Source organism: Astyanax mexicanus, chromosome 3 (assembly GCF_023375975.1).
Source record: "Astyanax mexicanus isolate ESR-SI-001 chromosome 3, AstMex3_surface, whole genome shotgun sequence".
NCBI lineage: Eukaryota > Metazoa > Chordata > Actinopteri > Characiformes > Acestrorhamphidae > Astyanax > Astyanax mexicanus.
Window position 1 is genome coordinate 22141 of NC_064410.1, and position 26980 is coordinate 49120.

The following is a 26980-nucleotide window of genomic DNA, read 5'->3' on the forward strand; positions in this document are numbered from 1 at the left end:
AGACGGTCTAGAGGGTGCCCTGCTCAGTCTAGTGGCGCACTCCTCACTATGCTCCCTGTGACCTCACAATTAAAATAAACAAGTTTAGAGACCTAGCACTCGGACGAAGTAGGATTAAGCTAGAAAAGACAGATCAGTTCAGATTTTACCTGCTCATTGACCTCAAGCCCAGTGGCAATGCCTAACAGGCGCCGGCCCGTGCACTACCCTTGGTCTTCCTACTCAAACCATGCAGCCTGATGGGCTGTACTGGGGGAAGTCATTGTATATTAACAAAAACCTAACCCTAACCCTAACCCTAACCCTAACCCTAACCCTAACCCTAACCATAACCCTAACCTAACCCTAACCCTAACCCTAACCCTAACCCTAACCCTAACCCTAACCTAACCCTAACCCTAACCCTAACCCTAACCCTAACCGTAACCGTAACCCTAACCTTAACCCTAACCCTAACCATAACCCTAACCCTAACCGTAACCGTAACCATAACCCTATGGTTAGGGTTAGGGTTAGGGTTAGGGTTAGGGTTAGGTTAGGGTTAGGGTTAGGGTTATGGTTAGGGTTAGGGTTAGGGTTAGGGTTAGGGTTAGTTAGGGTTAGGGTTAGGGTTAGGGTTACGGTTAGGGTTAGGGTTAGGGTTAGGGTTATGGTTAGGGTTATGGTTAGGGTTAGGGTTAGGTTACGGTTAGGGTTATGGTTAGGGTTAGGGTTAGGGTTAGGTTAGGGTTAGGGTTAGGGTTAGGGTTAGGGTTAGGTTACGGTTATGGTTAGGGTTATGGTTAGGGTTAGGGTTAGGGTTAGGGTTAGGTTAGGGTTAGGGTTAGGGTTAGGTTATGGTTATGGTTATGGTTAGGGTTAGGGTTAGGTTAGGGTTAGGGTTAGGGTTAAGAATTTAGGGTTAGGGTTTAGGATTAGGGTTAGGGTTAGGGTTAGAGTTTAGGGTTAGGGTTAAGAATTTATGGTTAGGGTTAGGGTTAAGAATTAGCTTTAGGGTTAAGAATTAGGGTTAGGGTTAGGGTTAAGAATTTAGGGTTAGGGTTAAGAGTTAGGGTTAGAGATTAGGGTTAGGGTTAAGAATTTAGGGTCAGGGTTAGGGTTAGAGTTTAGGGTTAGGGTTAAGAATTTATGGTTAGGGTTAAGAATTAGGGTTAGGGTTAAGAATTAGGGTTAGGGTTAGGCTTAAGAATTTAGGGTTAGGGTTAAGAATTAGGGTTAGAGATAGGGTTAGGGTTAAGAATTAGGGTTAGAGATAGGGTTAGGGTTAAGAATTTAGGGTTAGGGTTAAGAATTGCAGTTAGAGTTTAGGGTTAGGGTTAAGAATTTAGGGTTAGGTTAAGGGTTAACTGTAGGGTTAAGAATTAGGGTTAGGGTTAAGAATTAGGGTTAGGGTTAGGCTTAAGAATTTAGGGTTAGGGTTAAGAATTAGGGTTAGAGATAGGGTTAGGGTTAAGAATTAGGGTTAGAGATAGGGTTAGGGTTAAGAATTTAGGGTTAGGGTTAAGAATTGCAGTTAGAGTTTAGGGTTATGGTTAAGAATTTAGGGTTAGGTTAAGGGTTAACTGTAGGGTTAGTTTCGTGTTATTCAAGTCAACGTAGGCCAAACTCCTTCCCTTGACTTCCCAGAAGTCTGAAATCATAATATGTTGTCCGGATAGCACATTTGGGGTTGCCCGAAAAATTTCATGCTACAGAAGTCAACTTAGGCCAAACTCCTTACCCTGACAAGCCAGAGGTCTGAAATCTAAATATATTGTCCATATCGCATCTTTGGGGTTGCCTGTAAAGTTTCGTGCCAAAGAAGTCAACATAGGCCAAACTCCTTCCCCTGACAATGCAGAGGTCTGAAATCGCAATATGTTGTCCAACTGGCAGCTCTGGGGTTTCCTGCAGAGTTTGGTACAACAGAAGCCAACGTGGACCAAAATCCTTCCACCAAACATCTACAGGTCTGAAATCACAGTAATTTGTCCAACTGGTACCTGTGGGGTTGCCTGCAGAGTTTGGTGCCACAGAAATCAACATAGGCCAAACTCCTGCCACTGACCACCCAGAGGTCTGAAATTACAATATATTGTCCAACTGGAATCTCTGGGGTTGCCTGTGGAGTTTCGTGCAACAGAAGTCAACGTAGACCAAACTCCTTACCCCGACCATCCATAGATCTAAAATCGCAGTATATTGTCCAATTAGTACCTTTGGGGTTGCCTGCAAAGTTTGGTGCCACAGAAGTCAACATAGGCCAAACTCTTTCTCCTGACAATCTATAGGTCTGACATCGTAGTATGTTGTCCAAGTGGCACCTCTTGGGTTGTTTGCAGAGTTTTGTGCCACAGAAGTCAACGTAGACCAAACTCCTCCCCCCGACCATCCATAGATCTGAAATCGCAATATGTTGTCCAATTAGCATCTCTGGGGTTACCTGCAGAGTTAAGAGTCAGTACAAGGTATAATAAAATACAAAAATGTACATGTTTAATACAAATAAAGTTTAGTACAAACAATATAAAACATATAAAACCATAATGTTGACTCAACCTAAAATTGATGTGCACAAATATTTTTATATCAGCGCTATAAACAAGGATTAAGAGGAGGATTTATCTGCGATAACTACAAGACAATCAAAAAGACAATTTAGAGATAACCGGTTAATTAATATTAATATCTCTACTGCTCTCTGGATGGATTGGTCTCTTATTTGCTTATTAACAGATACAATGCGCACAAACCTCACTCATCATTTACTCTTGCTAGCTGTTGTCATGTCTGTTACCATTTGTAAAATCACAAAACACACTATGGATTTAAAAACTCTCTTATAAATCTTCAGAAGCATAAAAGTGTAAATAAGAGCTTGAGAGTGCATTTCCGGGGCTGGGCGGTGCATGTGAAATCTCAGTATGTTGTCCATCTGACACTTCTGGGGTTGCATGCAGAGTTTTGTGTCACAAAAGTCAATGTAGGCCAAACTCCGTTCCCCGACCACCCAGAGTTCTGAAATCGCAGTTGTCCAAATGTCACCTCTGGGATCACCTGCAGAGTTTCATACCACAGAAGTTTGCCTGCAGAAGGTTGCCTGCAGAGTTTGGTGCCACAGAAGTCTACATAGGCCAAACTCTTTCTTCCGACAATCTACAGGTCTGAAATCGCAGTAATTTGTCCAAATGGCACTTTTGGGGTTGCCTGCAGAGTTTCGTGCCACAGAAGTTAACGTAGACCAAACTCCTTCCCCCGACCACCTAGAGGTCTGAAATCACAATATGTTGTCCAATTGACACCTTCGGGATTACCTGCGGAGTTTCGTGCCACAGAAGTCAATATAGGCAAAACTTCATTCCCCAACCACCCAGAGGTCTGAAATCACAGTATATTGTTCAATTGGCATCTCTGAGGTTGCCTGCAGAGTTTGGTGCCACAGAAGTCAACGTAGGCCAAACTCCTTCCCCCGACAACCCAGAGGTCTGAAATTGAAATATGTTGTCCGGATAGCACATTTGAAGTTGCCTGTAAACTTTCGTGCCACAGAAGTCAACGTAGGCCAAACTCCTTCCCCCGACAACCCAGAGGTCTGAAATTGAAATATGTTGTCCAATTGGCACTTCTGGTGTTGATTTTAAAGTTTCGTGTTACTGAAGTCAACGTAGGCCAAACTCCTTCCTCCGACATCCCAGAGGTCTGAAATTGAAATATGTTGTCCGCATAGCAGATTTGAGGTTGCCTATAAAGTTTCGTACCACAGAAGTCAACGTAGGCCAAACTCCTTCCCCCGACAACCCAGAGGTCTGAAATTGAAATATGTTGTCCGGATAGCACATTTGAGGTTGCCTGTAAAGTTTCGTACCACAGAAGTCAACGTAGGCCAAACTCCTTCCCCCGACAACCCAGAGGTCTGAAATTGAAATATGTTGTCCAAATGGAAATTCTGGTGTTGATTGTAAAGTTTCGTGTGACTGAAGTCAACGTAGGCCAAACTCCTTCCCCAGACATCCCAGAGGTCTGAAATCGAAATATGTTGTCCAAATGGCACTTCTGGTGTTGTTTTGTAAAGTTTCGTGTTACTGAAGTCAACGTAGGCCAAACTCCTTCCCCCGACAACCCAGAGGTCTGAAATTGAAATATGTTCTCCACATGGCACTTCTGGTGTTCTTTGTAAAGTTTCGTGTTACTGAAGTCAATGTAGGCCAAACTCCTTCCTCCGACAGCCCAGAGGTCTGAAATTGAAAACTGTTGTCCGGATAGCACATTTGAGGTTGCCTGTAAAGTTTCGTACCACAGAAGTCAACGTAGGCCAAACTCCTTCCCCCGACAGCCCAGAGGTCTGAAATTGAAATATGTTCTCCACATGGCACTTCTGGTGTTGTTTGTAAAGTTTCGTGTTACTGAAGTCAACGTAGGCCAAACTCCTTCCTCCGACATCCCAGAGGTCTGAAATCGAAATATGTTGTCCGAATAGCACATTTGAGGTTGCCTGTAAAGTTTCGTACCACAGAAGTCAACGTAGGCCAAACTCCTTCCCCCGACAACCCAGAGGTCTGAAATTGAAATATGTTGTCCGGATAGCACATTTGAGGTTGCCTGTAAAGTTTCGTACCACAGAAGTCAACGTAGGCCAAACTCCTTCCCCCGACAGCCCAGAGGTCTGAAATTGAAATATGTTCTCCACATGGCACTTCTGGTGTTGTTTGTAAAGTTTCGTGTTACTGAAGTCAACGTAGGCCAAACTCCTTCCTCCGACATCCCAGAGGTCTGAAATCGAAATATGTTGTCCGAATAGCACATTTGAGGTTGCCTGTAAAGTTTCGTACCACAGAAGTCAACGTAGGCCAAACTCCTTCCCCCGACAACCCAGAGGTCTGAAATTGAAATATGTTGTCCGGATAGCACATTTGAGGTTGCCTGTAAAGTTTCGTGTTACTGAAGTCAACGTAGGCCAAACTCCTTCCCCCGACAACCCAGAGGTCTGAAATTGAAATATGTTCTCCACATGGCACTTCTGGTGTTGTTTGTAAAGTTTCGTGTTACTGAAGTCAACGTAGGCCAAACTCCTTCCCCCGACATCCCAGAGGTCTGAAATCGAAATATGTTGTCCAAATGGCACTTCTGGTGTTGTTTTGTAAAGTTTCGTGTTACTGAAGTCAACGTAGGCCAAACTCCTTCCCCCGACAACCCAGAGGTCTGAAATTGAAATATGTTGTCCGGATAGCACATTTGAGGTTGCCTGTAAAGTTTCGTACCACAGAAGTCAACGTAGGCCAAACTCCTTCCCCCGACAGCCCAGAGGTCTGAAATTGAAATATGTTCTCCACATGGCACTTCTGGTGTTGTTTGTAAAGTTTCGTGTTACTGAAGTCAACGTAGGCCAAACTCCTTTCTCCGACATCCCAGAGGTCTGAAATTGAAATATGTTGTCCGGATAGCACATTTGAGGTTGCCTGTAAAGTTTCGTGTTACTGAAATCAACGTAGGCCAAACTCCTTCCCCCGACAACCCAGAGGTCTGAAATTGAAATATGTTCTCCACATGGCACTTCTGGTGTTGTTTGTAAAGTTTCGTGTTACTGAAGTCAACGTAGGCCAAACTCCTTCCCCCGACATCCCAGAGGTCTGAAATCGAAATATGTTGTCCAAATGGCACTTCTGGTGTTGTTTTGTAAAGTTTCGTGTTACTGAAGTCAACGTAGGCCAAACTCCTTCCCCCGACAACCCAGAGGTCTGAAATTGAAATATGTTCTCCACATGGCACTTCTGGTGTTGTTTGTAAAGTTTCGTGTTACTGAAGTCAATGTAGGCCAAACTCCTTCCTCCGACAGCCCAGAGGTCTGAAATTGAAAACTGTTGTCCGGATAGCACATTTGAGGTTGCCTGTAAAGTTTCGTACCACAGAAGTCAACGTAGGCCAAACTCCTTCCCCCGACAGCCCAGAGGTCTGAAATTGAAATATTTTCTCCACATGGCACTTCTGGTGTTGTTTGTAAAGTTTCGTGTTACTGAAGTCAACGTAGGCCAAACTCCTTCCTCCGACATCCCAGAGGTCTGAAATCGAAATATGTTGTCCGAATAGCACATTTGAGGTTGCCTGTAAAGTTTCGTACCACAGAAGTCAACGTAGGCCAAACTCCTTCCCCCGACAACCCAGAGGTCTGAAATTGAAATATGTTGTCCGGATAGCACATTTGAGGTTGCCTGTAAAGTTTCGTGTTACTGAAGTCAACGTAGGCCAAACTCCTTCCCCCGACAACCCAGAGGTCTGAAATCGAAATATGTTGTCCAAATGGCACTTCTGGTGTTGTTTTTAAAGTTTCGTGTTACTGAAGTCAACGTAGGCCAAACTCCTTCCCCCGACAACCCAGAGGTCTGAAATTGAAATATGTTGTCCGGATAGCACATTTGAGGTTGCCTGTAAAGTTTCGTGTTACTGAAGTCAACGTAGGCCAAACTCCTTCCTCCGACAACCCAGAGGTCTGAAATTGAAATATGTTCTCCACATGGCACTTCTGGTGTTGTTTGTAAAGTTTCGTGTTACTGAAGTCAACGTAGGCCAAACTCCTTCCTCCGACATCCCAGAGGTCTGAAATCGAAATATGTTGTCCGAATAGCACATTTGAGGTTGCCTGTAAAGTTTCGTACCACAGAAGTCAACGTAGGCCAAACTCCTTCCCCCGACAACCCAGAGGTCTGAAATTGAAATATGTTCTCCACATGGCACTTCTGGTGTTGTTTGTAAAGTTTCGTGTTACTGAAGTCAACGTAGGCCAAACTCCTTTCTCCGACATCCCAGAGGTCTGAAATTGAAATATGTTGTCCGGATAGCACATTTGAGGTTGCCTGTAAAGTTTCGTACCACAGAAGTCAACGTAGGCCAAACTCCTTCCCCCGACAGCCCAGAGGTCTGAAATTGAAATATGTTCTCCACATGGCACTTCTGGTGTTGTTTGTAAAGTTTCGTGTTACTGAAGTCAACGTAGGCCAAACTCCTTTCTCCGACATCCCAGAGGTCTGAAATCGAAATATGTTGTCCGAATAGCACATTTGAGGTTGCCTGTAAAGTTTCGTACCACAGAAGTCAACGTAGGCCAAACTCCTTCCCCCGACAACCCAGAGGTCTGAAATTGAAATATGTTGTCCGGATAGCACATTTGAGGTTGCCTGTAAAGTTTCGTGTTACTGAAGTCAACGTAGGCCAAACTCCTTCCCCCGACAACCCAGAGGTCTGAAATTGAAATATGTTGTCCGGATAGCACATTTGAGGTTGCCTGTAAAGTTTCGTGTTACTGAAGTCAACGTAGGCCAAACTCCTTCCTCCGACAACCCAGAGGTCTGAAATTGAAATATGTTCTCCACATGGCACTTCTGGTGTTGTTTGTAAAGTTTTGTGTTACTGAAGTCAACGTAGGCCAAACTCCTTCCCCCGACATCCCAGAGGTCTGAAATCGAAATATGTTGTCCAAATGGCACTTCTGGTGTTGTTTTGTAAAGTTTCGTGTTACTGAAGTCAACGTAGGCCAAACTCCTTCCCCCGACAACCCAGAGGTCTGAAATTGAAATATGTTCTCCACATGGCACTTCTGGTGTTGTTTGTAAAGTTTCGTGTTACTGAAGTCAATGTAGGCCAAACTCCTTCCTCCGACAGCCCAGAGGTCTGAAATTGAAAACTGTTGTCCGGATAGCACATTTGAGGTTGCCTGTAAAGTTTCGTACCACAGAAGTCAACGTAGGCCAAACTCCTTCCCCCGACAGCCCAGAGGTCTGAAATTGAAATATGTTCTCCACATGGCACTTCTGGTGTTGTTTGTAAAGTTTCGTGTTACTGAAGTCAACGTAGGCCAAACTCCTTCCTCCGACATCCCAGAGGTCTGAAATCGAAATATGTTGTCCGAATAGCACATTTGAGGTTGCCTGTAAAGTTTCGTACCACAGAAGTCAACGTAGGCCAAACTCCTTCCCCCGACAACCCAGAGGTCTGAAATTGAAATATGTTGTCCGGATAGCACATTTGAGGTTGCCTGTAAAGTTTCGTGTTACTGAAGTCAACGTAGGCCAAACTCCTTCCCCCGACAACCCAGAGGTCTGAAATCGAAATATGTTGTCCAAATGGCACTTCTGGTGTTGTTTTTAAAGTTTCGTGTTACTGAAGTCAACGTAGGCCAAACTCCTTCCCCCGACAACCCAGAGGTCTGAAATTGAAATATGTTGTCCGGATAGCACATTTGAGGTTGCCTGTAAAGTTTCGTGTTACTGAAGTCAACGTAGGCCAAACTCCTTCCTCCGACAACCCAGAGGTCTGAAATTGAAATATGTTCTCCACATGGCACTTCTGGTGTTGTTTGTAAAGTTTCGTGTTACTGAAGTCAACGTAGGCCAAACTCCTTCCTCCGACATCCCAGAGGTCTGAAATCGAAATATGTTGTCCGAATAGCACATTTGAGGTTGCCTGTAAAGTTTCGTACCACAGAAGTCAACGTAGGCCAAACTCCTTCCCCCGACAACCCAGAGGTCTGAAATTGAAATATGTTCTCCACATGGCACTTCTGGTGTTGTTTGTAAAGTTTCGTGTTACTGAAGTCAACGTAGGCCAAACTCCTTTCTCCGACATCCCAGAGGTCTGAAATTGAAATATGTTGTCCGGATAGCACATTTGAGGTTGCCTGTAAAGTTTCGTACCACAGAAGTCAACGTAGGCCAAACTCCTTCCCCCGACAGCCCAGAGGTCTGAAATTGAAATATGTTCTCCACATGGCACTTCTGGTGTTGTTTGTAAAGTTTCGTGTTACTGAAGTCAACGTAGGCCAAACTCCTTTCTCCGACATCCCAGAGGTCTGAAATCGAAATATGTTGTCCGAATAGCACATTTGAGGTTGCCTGTAAAGTTTCGTACCACAGAAGTCAACGTAGGCCAAACTCCTTCCCCCGACAACCCAGAGGTCTGAAATTGAAATATGTTGTCCGGATAGCACATTTGAGGTTGCCTGTAAAGTTTCGTGTTACTGAAGTCAACGTAGGCCAAACTCCTTCCCCCGACAACCCAGAGGTCTGAAATTGAAATATGTTCTCCACATGGCACTTCTGGTGTTGTTTGTAAAGTTTCGTGTTACTGAAGTCAACGTAGGCCAAACTCCTTCCCCCGACATCCCAAAGGTCTGAAATCGAAATATGTTGTCCAAATGGCACTTCTGGTGTTGTTTTGTAAAGTTTCGTGTTACTGGAGTCAACGTAGGCCAAACTCCTTCCCCCGACAACCCAGAGGTCTGAAATCGAAATATGTTGTCCAAATGGCACTTCTGGTGTTGTTTTGTAAAGTTTCGTGTTACTGGAGTCAACGTAGGCCAAACTCCTTCCCCCGACAACCCAGAGGTCTGAAATTGAAATATGTTGTCCAAATGGCACTTCTGGTGTTGATTGTAAAGTTTCGTACCACAGAAGTCAACGTAGGCCAAACTCCTTCCCCCGACAGCCCAGAGGTCTGAAATTGAAATATGTTCTCCACATGGCACTTCTGGTGTTGTTTGTAAAGTTTCGTGTTACTGAAGTCAACGTAGGCCAAACTCCTTCCTCCGACAACCCAGAGGTCTGAAATTGAAATATGTTCTCCACATGGCACTTCTGGTGTTGTTTGTAAAGTTTCGTGTTACTGAAGTCAACGTAGGCCAAACTCCTTCCTCCGACATCCCAGAGGTCTGAAATCGAAATATGTTGTCCGAATAGCACATTTGAGGTTGCCTGTAAAGTTTCGTACCACAGAAGTCAACGTAGGCCAAACTCCTTCCCCCGACAACCCAGAGGTCTGAAATTGAAATATGTTGTCCAAATGGCACTTCTGGTGTTGATTGTAAAGTTTTGTGTTACTGAAGTCAACGTAGGCCAAACTCCTTCCTCCGACATCCCAGAGGTCTGAAATCGAAATATGTTGTCCGAATAGCACATTTGAGGTTGCCTGTAAAGTTTCGTACCACAGAAGTCAACGTAGGCCAAACTCCTTCCCCCGACAACCCAGAGGTCTGAAATTGAAATATGTTGTCCAAATGGCACTTCTGGTGTTGATTGTAAAGTTTTGTGTTACTGAAGTCAACGTAGGCCAAACTCCTTCCCCCGACAACCCAGAGGTCTGAAATTGAAATATGTTGTCCAAATGGCACTTCTGGTGTTGATTGTAAAGTTTCGTGTTACTGAAGTCAACGTAGGCCAAACTCCTTCCCCCGACAACCCAGAGGTCTGAAATTGAAATATGTTGTCCGGATAGCACATTTGAGGTTGCCTGTAAAGTTTCGTACCACAGAAGTCAACGTAGGCCAAACTCCTTCCCCCGACAGCCCAGAGGTCTGAAATTGAAATATGTTCTCCACATGGCACTTCTGGTGTTGTTTGTAAAGTTTCGTGTTACTGAAGTCAACGTAGGCCAAACTCCTTTCTCCGACATCCCAGAGGTCTGAAATCGAAATATGTTGTTGAAATGGCACTTCTGGTGTGGTTTTTAAAGTTTCGTGTTACTGAAGTCAACGTAGGCCAAACTCCTTTTCCCGACAACCCAGAGGTCTGAAATCGCAATATGTTTTCCGGATAGCACATTTGAGGTTGCTTGTAAAGTTTCATACTACAGAAGTCAACGTAGGCCAAACTCCTTCCCCAGACAACCCAGAGGTCTGAAATTGAAATATGTTGTCCGGATAGCACATTTGAGGTTGCTTGTAAAGTTTCATACTACAGAAGTCAACGTAGGCCAAACTCCTTCCCCAGACAACCCAGAGGTCTGAAATTGAAATATGTTGTCCAAATGGCACTTCTGGTGTTGATTGAAAAGTTTCGTGTTACTGAAGTCAACGTACGCCAAACTCCTTCCCCTGACAACCTAGAGGTCTGAAATTGAAATATGTTGTCCGGATAGCACATTTGAGGTTGTGCATAAAGTTTCGTAGCACAGAAATCAACGTAGGCCAAACTCCTTCCCCCGACAACCCAGAGGTCTGAAATCGAAATATGTTGTCCAAATTGCACTTCAGGTGTTGTTTGTAAAGTTTCGTGCTACTGAAGTCAACATAGGCCAAACTCCTTCCCCCGACAACCCAGGGGTCTGAAATTGAAATATGTTGTCCGGATAGCACATTTGAGGTTGCTTGTAAAGTTTCATACTACAGAAGTCAACGTAGGCCAAACTCCTTCCCCAGACAACCCAGAGGTCTGAAATTGAAATATGTTGTCCGGATAGCACATTTGAGGTTGCTTGTAAAGTTTCATACTACAGAAGTCAACGTAGGCCAAACTCCTTCCCCAGACAACCCAGAGGTCTGAAATTGAAATATGTTGTCCAAATGGCACTTCTGGTGTTGATTGAAAAGTTTCGTGTTACTGAAGTCAACGTACGCCAAACTCCTTCCCCTGACAACCTAGAGGTCTGAAATTGAAATATGTTGTCCGGATAGCACATTTGAGGTTGTGCATAAAGTTTCGTAGCACAGAAATCAACGTAGGCCAAACTCCTTCCCCCGACAACCCAGAGGTCTGAAATCGAAATATGTTGTCCAAATTGCACTTCAGGTGTTGTTTGTAAAGTTTCGTGCTACTGAAGTCAACATAGGCCAAACTCCTTCCCCCGACAACCCAGGGGTCTGAAATTGAAATATGTTGTCCGGATAGCACATTTGAGGTTGCTTGTAAAGTTTTGTACCACAGAAGTCAACGTAGGCCAAACTCCTTCCCCCGACATCCCAGAGGTCTGAAATTGTAATGTGTTGTCCAAATGACACTTCTGGTGTTGTTTGTAAAGTTTCATGTTACTGAAGTCAACGTAGGCCAAACTCCTTCCCCTGACAACCCAGAGGTCTGAAATCGAAATTTGTTTTCCAAATGGCACTTCTGGTGTGGTTTTTAAAGTTTCGTGTTACTGAAGTCAACGTAGGCCAAACTCCTTCCCCCGACATCCCAGAGGTCTGAAATCGAAATATGTTGTCCAAATTGCACTTCTGGTGTTGTTTGTAAAGTTTCGTGCTACTGAAGTCAACGTAGGCCAAACTCCTTCCCCTGACAACCTAGAGGTCTGAAATCGAAATATGTTGTTGAAATGGCACTTCTGGTGTGGTTTTTAAAGTTTCGTGTTACTGAAGTCAACGTAGGCCAAACTCCTTTTCCCGACAACCCAGAGGTCTGAAATCGCAATATGTTTTCCGGATAGCACATTTGAGGTTGCCAGTAAAGTTTCGTACCACAGAAGTCAACATAGGCCAAACTCCTTCCCCCGACAACCCAGAGGTCTGAAATTGAAATATGTTGTCCGGATAGCACATTTGAGGTTGCTTGTAAAGTTTCATACTACAGAAGTCAACGTAGGCCAAACTCCTTCCCCAGACAACCCAGAGGTCTGAAATTGAAATATGTTGTCCGGATAGCACATTTGAGGTTGCTTGTAACGTTTCGTACCACAGAAGTCACCGTAGGCCAAACTCCTTCCCCCGACAACCCAGAGGTCTGAAATTGAAATATGTTGTCCAAATGGCACTTCTGGTGTTTTTTGTAAAGTTTCGTGTTACTGAAGTCAACGTAGGCCAAACTCCTTCCCCCGACAACCCAGAGGTCTGAAATTAAAATATGTTGTCCAAATGGCACTTCTGGTGTTGTTTGTAAAGTTTCGTGTTACTGAAGTCAACGTAGGCCAAACTCCTTCCCCCGACAACCCAGAGGTCTGAAATCGAAATATGTTGTCCAAATGGCACCTCTAGGGGTACCAGTAAAGTTTCGTGGCACAGAAGTCAACATAGGTCAAACTCCTTCCCCTGACAACCCATCGGTCTGAAATCGAAATATGTTGTCCAAATGGCACCTCTGGTGGTACCTGTAAAGTTTCGTGGCACAGAATTCAACGTAGGCCAAACTCCTTCCCCTGACAACCCAGAGGTCTGAAATCGAAATATGTTGTCCAAATGGCACCTCTAGGGGTACCAGTAAATTTTCGTGGCACAGAAGTCAACATAGGTCAAACTCCTTCCCCTGACAACCCATCGGTCTGAAATCGAAATATGTTGTCCAAATGGCACCTCTGGTGGTACCTGTAAAGTTTCGTGGTACAGAATTCAACGTAGGCCAAACTCCTTCCCCTGATAATACATCGGTCTGAAATCAAAATATGTTGTCCAAATGGCACCTCTGAGGGTACCAGTAAAGTTTTGTGAAACAGAATTCAATGTAGGCCAAACCCCTTCCCCTGACAAAACATTGGTCTGAAATCGAAATATGTTGTCAAAATGGCACCTCTGAGGGTACCAGTAAAGTTTCGTGGCACAGAAGTTAACGTAGGCCAAACTCCTTCCCCTAACAACCCAGAGGTCTGAAATCGAAATATGTTGTTCAAATGTCACCTCTGGAGGTACCTGTAAAGTTTCGTGGCACAGAAGTCAATGTAAGTCAACGTAGGCCAAAGTCATTCCCCTGACAACCCAGAGGTATGAAATCGTAATATGTTGTCCAGATACCACATTTGGGGTTGCCTGTAAAGTTACGTGCCACAGAAGTCAACGTAGGCCAAACTCCTTCCCCTGACAACCCAGAGGTCTGAAATCGAAATATGTTGTTCAAATGACACCTTAGGTGATGCCTGTAAAGTTTCGTGCTATAGAAGTCAACGTAGGCCAATCTCCTTCCCCTGACAACCCAGAGGTCTGAAATCGAAATATGTTGTCCGGATAGCACATTTGGGTTTGCCTGTAAAGTTTCGTGCCACAGAAGTCAACGTAGGCCAAACTCCTTCCCCTGACAACCCAGAGGTCTGAAATCGAAATATGTTGTCCACATGGCACCTTTGGTGTTGCTTGTGAAGTTTCGTGACACAAAAGTCAACGTAGGCCAATCTCCTTCCCCTGACAACCCAGAGGTCTAAAATCGTAACATGTTTTCCGGATAGCACATTTGGGTTTGCTTGTGAAGTTTCGTGACACAGAAGTCAACGTAGGCCTATCTCCTTCCCCTGACAACCCAGAGGTCTAAAATCGTAATATGTTGTCCCGATAGCACATTTGGGTTTGCTTGTCAAGTTTCGTGACACAGAAGTCAACATAGGCCAATCTCCTTCCCCTGACAACCCAAAGGTCTGAAATCGTAATATGTTGTCTGGATAGCACATTTGGGGTTGCCTGTAAAGTTTCGTGACACAGAAGTAAACATAGGCCAAACTCCTTCTCCTGATATCCCAGATGTCTGAAATTGAAATATGTTGTTCAAATGACACCTTAGGTGTTGCCTGTAAAGTTTTGTGCTATAGAAGTCAACGTAGGCCAAACTTCTTCCCCTGACAACCCAGAGGTCTGAAATCGTAATATGTTGTCCGCATGCAGAGTTTTGTGCGCCAGAAACCTCTGTAGGCCAAACTCCGTCCCCCGACCTCCGAAAGGTGTGATGTTAAAGTCATTTGTCAACGAGGCACTCCTGGGGTACTCTGCTGAGTTTCGACTACATTGACTTCTTTGGCATGAAACTTCGCAGACTATCACAAAGGTGCCAATTGGACAACATATTGCGATTTCAGACCTTTGGGTTGTTGGCAGAAGGAGTTTGGCCTACGTTGACTTCTGTGGCACATAACTTTGCAGGCACCCCCGCAGTTGACAGTTGGACAATATACTGCGATTTCAGACTTCTGCATGGTTAGGGGAAGGAGTTTGGCCTACATTGACTTCTGTGGCACGAAACTTCTCAGGCTATCACAAAGGTGCCAGTTGGACAACATACTGCGATTTCAGACCTCTGCGTGGTTAGGGGAAGGAGTTTGGCCTACATTGACTTCAGTGGCACAAAACTCCACAGGCAACCCAGCAGGTGCCAGTTGAACAACATACAGCATTTAACTTTTGTTAGTGTTGCTGCCAGCAGGTTCAGACATGTTTACTGTAGCAGTGCTTCTGCCCTGTTCTAGACACTACATAGAAATTCATCCCCTTGAAGGTACAAGAGTGTGTTCAGCGTTTGGTCTAGGGTTAGGTTTCTGTGACCCAACACTCTGCGAGTATCCTCTTTTTTTATGTGTCCATGTCACTGACAGCACCTGATTATGTCTAACGCTAAGATAAAGATCCAGTTGTTTTTCACTTATTGTAGCATTTTATTTATTATTAGTAATCTTAAAATAAAAAGTGTTGTAATAGTTAAAATAACTTTACACCTATTATTGTTGCAGAAGCAGTAGTTATACACCGTATGTAAGGTGAGGTAACATGAAGTAATTAATATTGGCATGCTGTATACAATTAATTGTAAATAAAATCAGAAAGACCCACAGTTGTGTTAGTGGATAATCTTGTTTGTTAATAAAATGTAAGTATGTTTAAAACATGCTTATTGAATGCATATTGTGATAGCAGCATGAGTTATATGAATGGTATAGTCCAAAACAGACAGATGTTGGGATATTATGTTAAGTATATTTAGAGAAAAAAATCATGGCCACTGAAGCTTGATGATATATGTACGTCACCTGTGCAGTGTGGAGTGCCCGCTGTTGGCTGGATGCAGCATGAAGTATCGCTTTCTTGTGCACATAAAAATAAGAATTCCTCAGGACTCCAGTGAAAACCAGTATGGTCATTAACCATTACATGCAAAATACTTTACATTTGTATCAATTTACTACATCACACTCATTTTAGTTTATTTCAACATAAATCATTTATTTTACACCACATATCAAATCACAAAAGCAAAAATGTTGACACTTTACAGTCTCAAAGCTTGATGCAGTCTTTCAGTAATATCTAATGTAATGCAAGACTGGCTAGACATGTACATTTTGGCCCCTCATTTTCTGTCAGTTTGAGCTCACTTCTTTGACATGAGCGTAAAGGTATGTGGCAAGTAGAAAGTTCAGTTTACAGAAACTAAAGGCTCTTAGTATATATTTTCATATTTTAATTGGATTTATATTTTACTGCACACTTTGTAACTAAATCATCATTAAATCCTTTGAAGGCAACAATAGTCCAACAAAGAACCTGAATGGTAGTCCAAAAGTTATACACCCCAAAGCAACTTGAAGTTAAGATTACCTTTTAGAAATAATGTGACGCTGAATTGTGGACCAGATCAACTGTGCCAAGACCCAGAAGAGAAAAACATTATCAACCTCAATCCAAAACAGCTATCAGATAAACTCTTGTAAGTAAGAGCTAAACAGCTGTTCAGGTGCACTTTATCCTGCTTTATTACCCAGATAATTAACACTATATCTATTAACCAATGCTTTCTCTGCTGATGCTCCATGTTAAATGACATAAATACGCACTTGTCCAGAACACAGGACCTTCCTTCTTTACCTACAGGGGTTGGACAATGAATCTGAAACACCTGGTTTTAGAGCACAGTAATTGATTGTGGTGACGGACAGTTCTGGTGGAAACAGGAGTGTTGAGGTGAACATTGAATTCTGCGGGATTTGATCAGCCGTGGTTTTATGTTTTTTGGATACAATCCGGGTTAGCACCCGAACATCCCTTTCAGACAGCTTCCTCTTACAGCTTCCACAGTTAATCCTGTTGGATGTGGTTGGTGCTTCTTGGTTGTATGCTGACATTACCCTGGATACCGTGGCTCTTGATGCATCACAAAGACTTGCTGTCTTGGTCACAGATGCTCCAGCAAGACGTGCACCAACAATTTGTCCTCTTTTGAACTCTGTTATGTCACCCATAATGTTGTGTGCATTGTAATATTTAGAGCAGAACTGTGCTCTTACCCTGCTAATTGAACCTTCACACTCTGCTCTTACTGGTGCAATGTGCAATTAATGAAGATTGAACACCAGGCTGCTCCAATGTAGCCATGAATCCTAAAATCCCACACTAAAATGATGACAGGTGTTTCAGTTTCATTGTCCAACCCCTGTATATACCTATATTTAGGTGTGCTGTGCGCGAAACACGTGTGCATCTCCGCTCGTTAAACACAAACGGACACGCTCCAGCGCGCACATCCAGCTTTTACCTTAAAAATAAACAGAATAAGAGTAACATAACATTGGTGTTAAGGTAATGAACGCACCCGAGTCTTAAAGGGAATGGCAAGTGATACATTGATTGGTTTATTTCATTTTATGTCCAAAACACACATAATTACTTTTGAGAATTAGAACACGACTTTTGTACGTTTCGAGCTGCGCAAGGTGTATTTTTTGCGCCCTCACGATACCAAAGACCCTAAATTCAGCTGCACGATGTGCAATTGACCAGATCAGAAGAATTTAATGTTCTATCTATCCAGCTGCACGACAGGGATGCCAAATACGTACATGTCTCAAAATAATTTTTACTGACCTCTGCTGTGCTGTTCTGAGATTGGAAATAAATCCAGCCAATCAGCTCTGAAAGCAGTCGCCAACAATTATGTGTTTTTGAGAACAGAACAGATTAAACTCACTGTATGAGCTGTAATCTCTAATTTTACTGTAGGTCTGAATCAGGCGTTTGCAGTTAGAGAGATTAGAAATGCTTTGCCTAACTAGTAAAAAAAATACTTTGATATTTGTATTTTATTATTTATTTGTTTTTATTTTTGCATATTGAATTTTAAACTGAAGTAGCAAACTTCTGGTACAGGATGTTTCAGCTGATTAATTGTGACTAGAGTAAATTATATATATATTTTTTTATTATTATTTTATCTTTAAATGAAGTTGTTTATTTTAAACTGCAATAGTTGTATTAAAAAAGAAATACGTTTCAGATTTCAGTATCGGCCCCTTATAGCTCAATGTTTACTTTTTTTACTAACTGCTCTAACTGCTCTCATACTGATGGTAACTGGAGTTACACAGCTTTGTGGGGCTGCAGAGTTTACATGCCGACCACAGAAAAAAAAATGAAGCTGGACTTCAGATGAACATCTTTCTAGTATCCTGAATGTCACTATAGAAAACAGGTTGTTTGCTAAATGCAGCAGCATTCGGACACAAGAGTATTTCATCCTCATGATTAATATATATCAGAGTATTTACAAGGTCATAGATACAGAACTCAAAGTTTACAGCAAAGTTTACAGCTTAGAATTTGGTCAGACATTGTTAGCATCCATAGAAACAGAGAGAGAGAGAGAGAGAGAGAGAGAGAAAGAGATAGAGAGAGAGAGAAAGAGATAGAGAGATAGATAGAGAGAGAGAGAGAGAGAGAAAGAGATAGAGAGAGAGATAGAGAGATAGATAGAGAGAGAGAGAGATAGAGAGATAGATAGAGAGAGAGAGAGAGAGAGAGAGAGAAAGAGAGAGAGAGAGAGAGAGAGAGAGAGAGAGAGATAGAGAGAGAGAATGAGTGTGCATCTCTTGACTTTAGACATGATTACAAGACATTTCTGTGTACAGTGAACATTTTACAATAATACACAGTGGAGTGCCAGTCAGTCAAACAAAAAGAAGCCTGGTTTCCCCACTGCTGACCATCATGGCACATTTTAACTGTGCTGTACATTATGTAATCTCTTTCAAATCTTATTAAAGAAAAACTGCAATAAACCAAATTATCTGTCAATGTGATTAGATAATTTTACTTTTGCTTGAATCAATTACTAAAAATAAGTAAAAATGCCTAAAATTGATCAATCTTATGATAACGTTAAAATGAGAGATCAAAGAGTTCCACTGCTATGATTTAAAAAAAACCTTCTTTCATACCATTGAGAGAACTCCTTGTTAAAAGTGCAGATTTACTGACGACAGTTAAAATGTTTTAGATATTATTTTTTGCAGGGTGTACAACAAACCTGTTCGCACCAAATGAAAATGAAGCCAAGATAAAAGCAGGTCAGAAAGGAGAAATAAATTGTCAGCTTATAACAGAGGAACAGTACAGGCCATGGCACACAGACTCAGCAGTATGTGCTTGTTGGGAGGCTATAGAACAGGGTAATCGAATGTGTCCAAAACTTCCACCGGGCCAAAGGTACCGTAGGATCACTGTCAGTATTATGCAGCCCTACTTCTTACTATAGAAATACATAGTTTAGAATGTACAAAAAAAAACTATGATGACAATATGTTACTACAAAACACACAATATCCTTAACTACACCAGCTACTGGTGTCTAATACGAGTATGAAAAGACTATCTGCTGTGTCCCAGCGTTCACACTGGTAGGTAGAGCAGTAATGTTTCTGATAGCTGATAATAACTGGCTAGCAGCAATTGCAGCACCAGTTAACAGTACTAACCCACAACCTAGCTACACAAACTTTGAGTGCATTCTGTGTTTAGTCTACTATACTAATTTTGGTCAGCCTCGGCATCATAAAAGTGATAACTTTGTTTCGCTGGTGAGTTCAAACATTAAATGTCCGCTGAATATTGTTTCTTCCCCAAATTACCCAATTACCCTTTAACTGACTCTTCAGGAATTCATTTCTAGATGTTAAGTCAGTGTGCCAAAGCCTGTAAACTTCTTATGAACTCATCATTTCACTGCATAAGGAAGCAGAGACTTACACCTGGAAGAGAACACAGGAAACCCCATTTAAACAAAAAAAGTCAGGTCTTTATGATGAGAAACACTCCTGAAACTCGAGAATCCTCTTGGATCTAAGCTCTTGCTCAGAGCTGTGCTCTGTCCATCTGAGCTCAGATTCATTTAACCTGCATTTCCCACTATAGACCAGTGCAGGGGGCGAGCGGCGCGAGATTACAGGGTTCTTCTTACCCTGCAGCCGTGGGGAAGGATGTGAAAGCGTGAAAATGACACCCAAGAGTGAAGGACGACCAACACACACACACACAGGTAAAAATGAAGTGCAGATGATTCCAGTCAGCAGTTACAGCTCTTCTCCCTCTCGGCCTCCTCCTCGGCCGGGTACAGGACTTTGGCAGTCAGGCCGCTCTTGACGCCGTCCCAGCCGTCGCGTGTGGCAATCTCGCCCATCTTCATCAGCTCATAGATGTCGCGTGTGAGCAGCTCGAATGCACGCTCCACGTTGCTGTTGCACTTTGCCGACGTCTCTACGTAGCGCACGCCCAGCTCGGCCGCCAACTGCTCCGCCTCGTCCCGCGATACCTTGCGCTCGCGGTTCAGGTCGCTCTTGTGGCCCACCAGGATGTAGACCATGTGATGAGGCAGGATGTGCTCACTGACCTCACGGTGCCACTCGCGCACGTGGTCAAAGGTTTTACGATTGGTCAGGTCAAAGACCAGGAGCCCGCCTACGGAGTTGCGATAATAAGAAGTCGTGATGGATCTGAGGACAAACAAAAACTAATTTAGTGCTTAGCAAACATCTACTATCATACAAATAAAAAGACTAAAAGGTGTTATTTGTAGGGGTGGTAAAAAAATCTATTTTAACTGCAAATCTGCAGATACCGATAAATTAATATTAATAAAATGCAAATATTAGTACACCACCATTATCATAAAATGATTTGCAGCGTAGAGAAATCTAACACTTATTTATGTAGTATTACAAATGCAGTAAAATAAATAACATTTAACATTAGTCCAGCCTAACCTCTGCTTGTCTGGAGACACGATGTCACAAGTTCATGTTTATCTGCTGCAGAGAGCAGGGATGCACCATAATTTAGAAATCGAAAAATAGCATAAAACCATTTTTTGTGTTTAGCAGAATAAATAAAAAGGTAGGATAATTAACCTGAAGTCATGTTGCAGCATTTCTTATATCATTTTTCAGCATTGCAAAGCAAGTCAAGATAATACAACTCGTAGTTCTGGTGTTTTAAATAATGTATTTTATTAAAGAACATTTGTATTATATAAAGGTAATTTATCAAATAAAGATGGTACCTAAAACCACATTTCCAAGTCAAGTTCTTTATTTTCAAATATGTACATTTATTATTTTTGCAAACATCACAGTGAAATCTCCTGATAGTAGTTGAAATATGTACAATTTTTTTACGTAAAAGAGACAATCATTTTCACTGTGTGAGCAGAAATGCCTGCTGTGCAAAATCAAATCCTGTTTTAACATAACCCCAAGCCATACTGACTCAAAATGCATTGCAGCTTTTTAAATTAATTTACACAAATGAGTAGCACTATGTGAATCAATGTTCTCTTTAATCAACACATACACATTCAGTCCTACATTTGTGTATTGTATAACAGTGTTCCATACATCACATTTTTATCCATGGGATTAGCTTAGCTGCCATAAGCTGGGAAAAATCTTTAGCCACAACACGTGTGAGAGTTCTTATGTGGAGAATGTTAATAACAGCTTTAAAAACAGGACAGAAAGTGATAAAGCACTGCTATGCCAGCATATGTCACTACAAGTTCTTCTGCCACTTTGGCCACTATACTTATTTCCAATAATTGTTCCAGACATGAGTAAGGATAACAGTGTGCATTGTGTCTCAAATTCTGAACAGTTCTACAGTTTATACATAAAACTAGTTAGAAACAGTAATGTATGCATAGCGCACAGACACTATATATTCAGAAAGAACCTGCTGACTGGTCTCACATATAACAGTCAAATGACCAGCGAAGGCATCTGATGGATTAGCAGGCCAATTACCTTAATATATTTGTCTAAGAGAAGTTTTTCTATCTTATTGTATGTGTTAAAGCCAGCATGGATGAATGGTCTAAAACAAGGTCTTTCAAACACATTACACAACAAATTGTAATTAAGCCAAGTAATTGTAATTAACAACCCCTTTTAAAGTTGTAGTGAGTGAGTTAAATCAGGCAATTTAGGAATTGGGTTGGGAAACACTGGGCTGAATTGACTGTTGTGCTGTTTAGAGTTAGAACACTGCTGTGAGGAATTAACAACATAAACCCAACCACAATTATTCAGCATTAGTGAGGTAAGCTACTGATGTTTAATAATCATTTATTCTATAGATAGTGTGTAAACCAGCCGTTTCACAGACCAGTGCTGCAGGCTTTTTATTTGTCATTGCATAGCTTCTCTGTGTGGCACTGGAAGCAGCTCAGAACCAGTATCAAGTAATTCATTACAAATATTTTTGTACAAATACAAGTTAATAATTCAACTTCTGCAGAAGTATCTTTTTAAACCCAGTATTATACCTTTACTTGAGTAATGAATGAATGTGAACTCGTTTGACACAGATAAAAGCACAGAGTAGTTCTGAAGGCACCGTGTGGAGATCTGAGGAAGGTTCTGAGAGAGAAGCTGCTGGATCTGAATCACACGCAGAAAGTGTGTCAGGGAGAGGTGGAATAAATGAATGAATAGGGATGTTTATTTACTTAATTCATTCACACACTTAACTAGTGGGTATCAGGCTGTAATAGAGCAGAGGATGCTGGGTAATGCTGTGAGTGCTAGCACATATCCTCTGCAGGGTGGAGGGAGGTGGAGGTGAAGTGATGACTAGTCACAACGATGAGGAGGAAGGAAATGGTTCAGTCAACGTTCAACACATGTTAAGGCCTTTTATTTTTCGATTTAATATCGACATGGTGGTGTTGGGCATTTTTGTCGTTATACAACTGTTACACAACTCATGACATGAAAACAGGCCGACATCCACCAAAAAACGCCCTATTTCACTCTCATTTCTGGACCTGAGCGTTGTGTGTTGTGAAGATGCAGGGGAAGCATGATTAGATAAATAATGTTAGATAATGTTAAATAAGGTAGTTATGTAGCGTTAGATCGACTTTCTGGGATGGATAGCAGGTGAAATTTAGGAGGAGCGTTTTTATGATAAATAGGTTATCTCGTGATGATGCTGCAGTGTCTGTATATTAACGGCTCAATTCTAAATCCATTTTCCGGTTTCCTCCGGTTACACTCATTAACTACAGCTCTAACCTGAAGCGCTCCTGCCCGGCCGTGTCCCACAGCTGCAGCTTAATCTTCACCCCGGGCTCGATGTCCAGAGACCGGGCGTAGAAATCCACGCCGACCGTGGGGTCCGCCACATCGCTGTACACGCCGTCCGTGAAGCGCTTCAGCAGCGAGGATTTCCCCACGGTCGAGTCTCCCAGTAAGATGATCCTGAACTGGTACTGCCACAGGATATCCATGGCATGGCGAGCCGGGGGTCGCGGGTCTGAGAGCGGATAACAAAAGCGCCCGGTCCCGCTGTTTACATCCAGGCGGAGGAGGAGGAGGAGGAGGGGGGGGGGGGGGGGGCGGTACGCGGCTCTGCTGCAGTCACGTGACCTCCGCATCCTCACTAGCTGCTCCGTACCGCGGCCGGGGCGATGCCGCCTCGTGCCGCCTCGCGCACTAGTTTTCTGTGATATATAAACATAGTGTTATTGGTGCTTAATTAGGGGTCTGTGATTGATTAAATATTTATTAAGTTTTTTTTAGTGTGTAATTAGTGATGAACAGAATCTCACTTTAGAATATGGTGCACATTTTCTATAGTGATATGGTGCACATTTTCATATTACTGATTTATTAAGCCCTTGTTAACTCAATAAACTCCAGCACAGCCATAACCTTACAAAACTAACATAGATCAAACTGCTGCCAATTATACACTAATAACATGTAGAATTAGCCAATAGTTTATGCTTAATAATCTGCTTAACAGGGTGCTAACATAACTATTGTGCACTATAAGAGCTAATACAGCCATTATTAATCATTTCCACATAACAGACCCCTAATTAAGCACCAATAACACTTACACAGAATAAAGCCTAATTACTAGTGAACAAATTGTTTACAAATGTCTAATTAAGGCTTTATTAAGCAAATAATAAGACGTTAATAAGCAAGTCTTTTGTGTTCCTTAAAATAAAGTGTTACCAACATATCCTACTTCCTACAGGTTATTAATCCACAGCTCATCACAGAAGCTGCAGATTTTTTACCTTCATTAAAAGGCTGAATGTTAATTGCTAGCTGTAAATGCAGGAAGTAGGGCGTTGGTGAAGCTACAGTACAGATATACATAAATCCTGTAAAAAAATATAATATATATATATATAATATAACAAAAATATAACAAAACAAAGTGCATTTCCTAAAGGAATAGTAAAATGGCTCCAACCGGTTGCTATGGTATGCCAGGTCAAGGTATGATTTTGCTTAATGGTTTCTATGATGTTGCCAACTAGTTGCTAGGCAGTTGCTCAGTTGTTGCTATGGTATATGTACTGGTTCCTATGGCGTTGCAAAGTGGTTGGTTTGTGGTAGCTAAAGTATTTCCAGGTGGTTGCTAAGGTATATGTGGCGATTGCTATGGTGTTACAATCGTGTTGGAATACAAATATGTTTGGCCAAAAGAGCACTGTCCAAAATTGTTTGGGTAATTTTGTCCACTTTGCAATGTGCTCCCACAATAAAGAAAAACAAACAGACAAATGAAAAAAAAAAATACAATTTATAATATATGTTTTAAATGAGTGGGAGTAGAGTCCGTCTTCCACAGCTGACTCTTTCCACTAAAACATGAACTTTAAATAACAGTTGGAAAAACCAACCTTTTGTTTCTGCACACTGATCTCATAATAAGAAACGCTAACTTGTGTCTAGGTTACCTCATTTAAAAAAATTGACTTGTGTTTCCACTCAGTGTGCCTTCACAACCTGGCCACTCAATCCTCGTCATTAAGCATCTGCTCTGTGCCCACTTTATTGAAAATGTCCTACTTTGTTTTTTCATTTAGTTTACACTATTCAGAACACAAACATTATTGATGGTGGTATGATTATAGGTACTGACAGTAATCCGTTTATCAGAACTCCTCTGGACCACCCACTGCTAGAGATTTAATTTGGACGGTAAATTACCCACCTCAGAAGTGATCGGGATAGTGGCACAATAGTGTGTTTAGGTTTAGGTTTAAATGTTTTAGGCACAAGTGTAGTAAAAACCTCTTTCTCAACCCCTTTGAGTGTGCATCCATGCAAATCCAGCTAATAGGCTTGGAAGCAGTACTGTCCATGGTACTGAACACTTGCACCAGTGGACAGGGGTGGCACTAAAGACTAAACTGTTGTCTGTAATCTGGATATCATCCTTGACTCTACCATCAAATTTGACTGATGTCAGATTAAACGCAGCCAAAATCCACCCCTCTCAGAGCATCTCTTTCCCAGTCTGCTGCTGAAATTCTCAGTCATGTTTTCATCTCTAGCCACCTGGAGTACTACAATTTTTTTCTAGCTGAGATTAGATCTCCAATAATCCATGAACTTCAAATGGTGGAATTCTGCTTCCTGTCTTTCTACCCTCTTTCTTCTAACTCTTTGTAATCACTACCTGTCAGACGTTGTTTAGCTGGTCCATTTACCAGATCCTGTTTGAACCTCTGTAGTCTTGGTGTCCTTCTCCAGAAAAGCTCCACACCTCTGAAAATCAGCTCTAGATAGATAGATACTTTATTGATCCCTGAGGAGAAATTCAAGACATCCAGCAGCAGGTATAAACAGTACAAAAAGTTACCAAAGGATAAAATATAACAATACATATGAATACAATAAAATAAAAAATAGAATGTAAAGTGTAAAAGTACAGTCTTTAGTGTGTGTGTAATGTAGAATGGAAGTAGTGCAGTTGAACAATAGACAGTGAACACCAGTTGATGTGCATAAAGTGAGGATAACTGATGTCAGCCATACAGAAAGTGCAAATACACAGTTATATAATAATTTAAATTTAGCAGTGCAAAAACTAGTGATGAACTAGTGAATGAACTACTAGTGCAAAATAGGGTAGAACAATAAAAAATAGTGTTATAGGCATCAGCAAGACTGAGAGTGTGTCCATAGATGGGGGTGTGTCCATGGTGTGGCCAGAATTGCCGGAATGAAAAAGTGTCACAGAGTCTTTAGCTTGCTGTGCTGAGAGGAGTTGAGTTATGGCCTGAGGGACAAAAGACTTTCGGAATCTTCAGCTGCAGCATTCTCATTCATGTATTGTGGCATTTGTTTTTGCCATATATGATTATCTCATTATTTATGTTTTACATGTTAATTCAAATTACAGTTAACACTGATTGGATTGTCACCAAGTGGGAAAGAGAGTCATCACACATCATCAAGCCCTGTTGCCCTGTTCTGTTTTCTGTAGGAGCAAAATTCACCCAGAACCATCTAACTCCCTAGTCACACCCATCTAATCACCCTGGACAGCCCATAATAGTATAGTCTGGACTCCTGAAGGGATCATGTCTGACTCTGGACTAGCGACTTCAAGCTTTCTGATCCGTTCACTGAAAAGGAAATAACTGATGGATGATCTGTTCCTTTTGCATAATGCTGAAGATGTTTCAGGGTCTGTAGATCAGTTCCTGTTCCTGTTGTCCTCCTTCCTCTCTCTTTTTTCTCATTATTTTCCTCGCCTGTTTCTGTTGCTCTCAACTCATCCTAAACTCAGCATCAATCAAGTCAAGCACCTAATAAGATATCCGATCCTGTACTGGATCAATTAAACTATTTATTAAATAGAGGGAGCGATTTACTTCATTTAAGGAAAGATTTAAGTCTCTAACTACTTTTTACTGCTCTACCTTGAAACTTCAGGGTCTCTTCTAATTTTACCAGTGGCCCATCTAGGATTTTTTTGAGTAATGGTGAAATCAAGGGGCCATGATATTCATAGAGGGGCCAAGTAATAAAATAATATAGCCACACCATGTCCAAACACTTGAATGTAATTTCAATTCTGTATCAGAACAGAATAATATATATCTAATATGTTAAATATATTTGGTTACTTAATTATTCCTTGCAGTTATTTGAAAATGATTTGTGTATGGATTTTGCCATTAATTAGTGCCACCTATAATCTGATCATCGCTCTCAAGCAAAGTTACAAAGTTTTCCTGTGTTACAGAGCAGAAGCACTTCAGGAACCAATCATATTTCATATTTGACCCTGTGAAATGCCAGTGATTTTTTTCTGTTAATGAGGCTAATTTTCATGAACTTTCTATTTATGCACATGCAGGAGTCACTACTATAGGCTTTCTTTATGTTCAGTAAACAGAAACGTTTAGCCTTCATTTTATTTAAACTCAAACGCGAAAATAATCTTAGTTTGTTATTTTAGTATTACACTTCATTTCCC

General features: G+C 41.8%; 1 protein-coding gene across 1 annotated transcript; it reads right to left on the reverse strand.

Moving 5' to 3' along the window:
- Positions 1 to 17031: 17031 nt before the first annotated feature.
- Positions 17032 to 23060, reverse strand: rab42a (RAB42, member RAS oncogene family a). The gene is made up of 2 exons (XM_007241230.4): positions 22762 to 23060; positions 17032 to 20184 (listed from the first exon to the last, which is right to left on the reverse strand). The coding sequence occupies exons 1-2, from the start codon at positions 22974 to 22976 to the stop codon at positions 19758 to 19760; spliced, it is 642 nt and encodes a 213-aa protein (XP_007241292.1). The 5' UTR covers positions 22977 to 23060; the 3' UTR covers positions 17032 to 19757.
- Between the last annotated feature and the right edge of the window lie 3920 nt (positions 23061 to 26980).

What these genes read in the sequence shown, in the direction of transcription:
- rab42a (XM_007241230.4), bottom strand. Translation starts at nt 22,976, where the DNA reads ATGGATATCCTGTGGCAGTACCAGTTCAGGATCATCTTACTGGGAGAC. An exon ending in GCCGGGCAGGAGCGCTTCAG is followed by an intron (nt 20,185 to 22,761) that starts GTTAGAGCTGTA and finishes GTTTGTCCTCAG; the next exon opens with ATCCATCACGACTTCTTATT.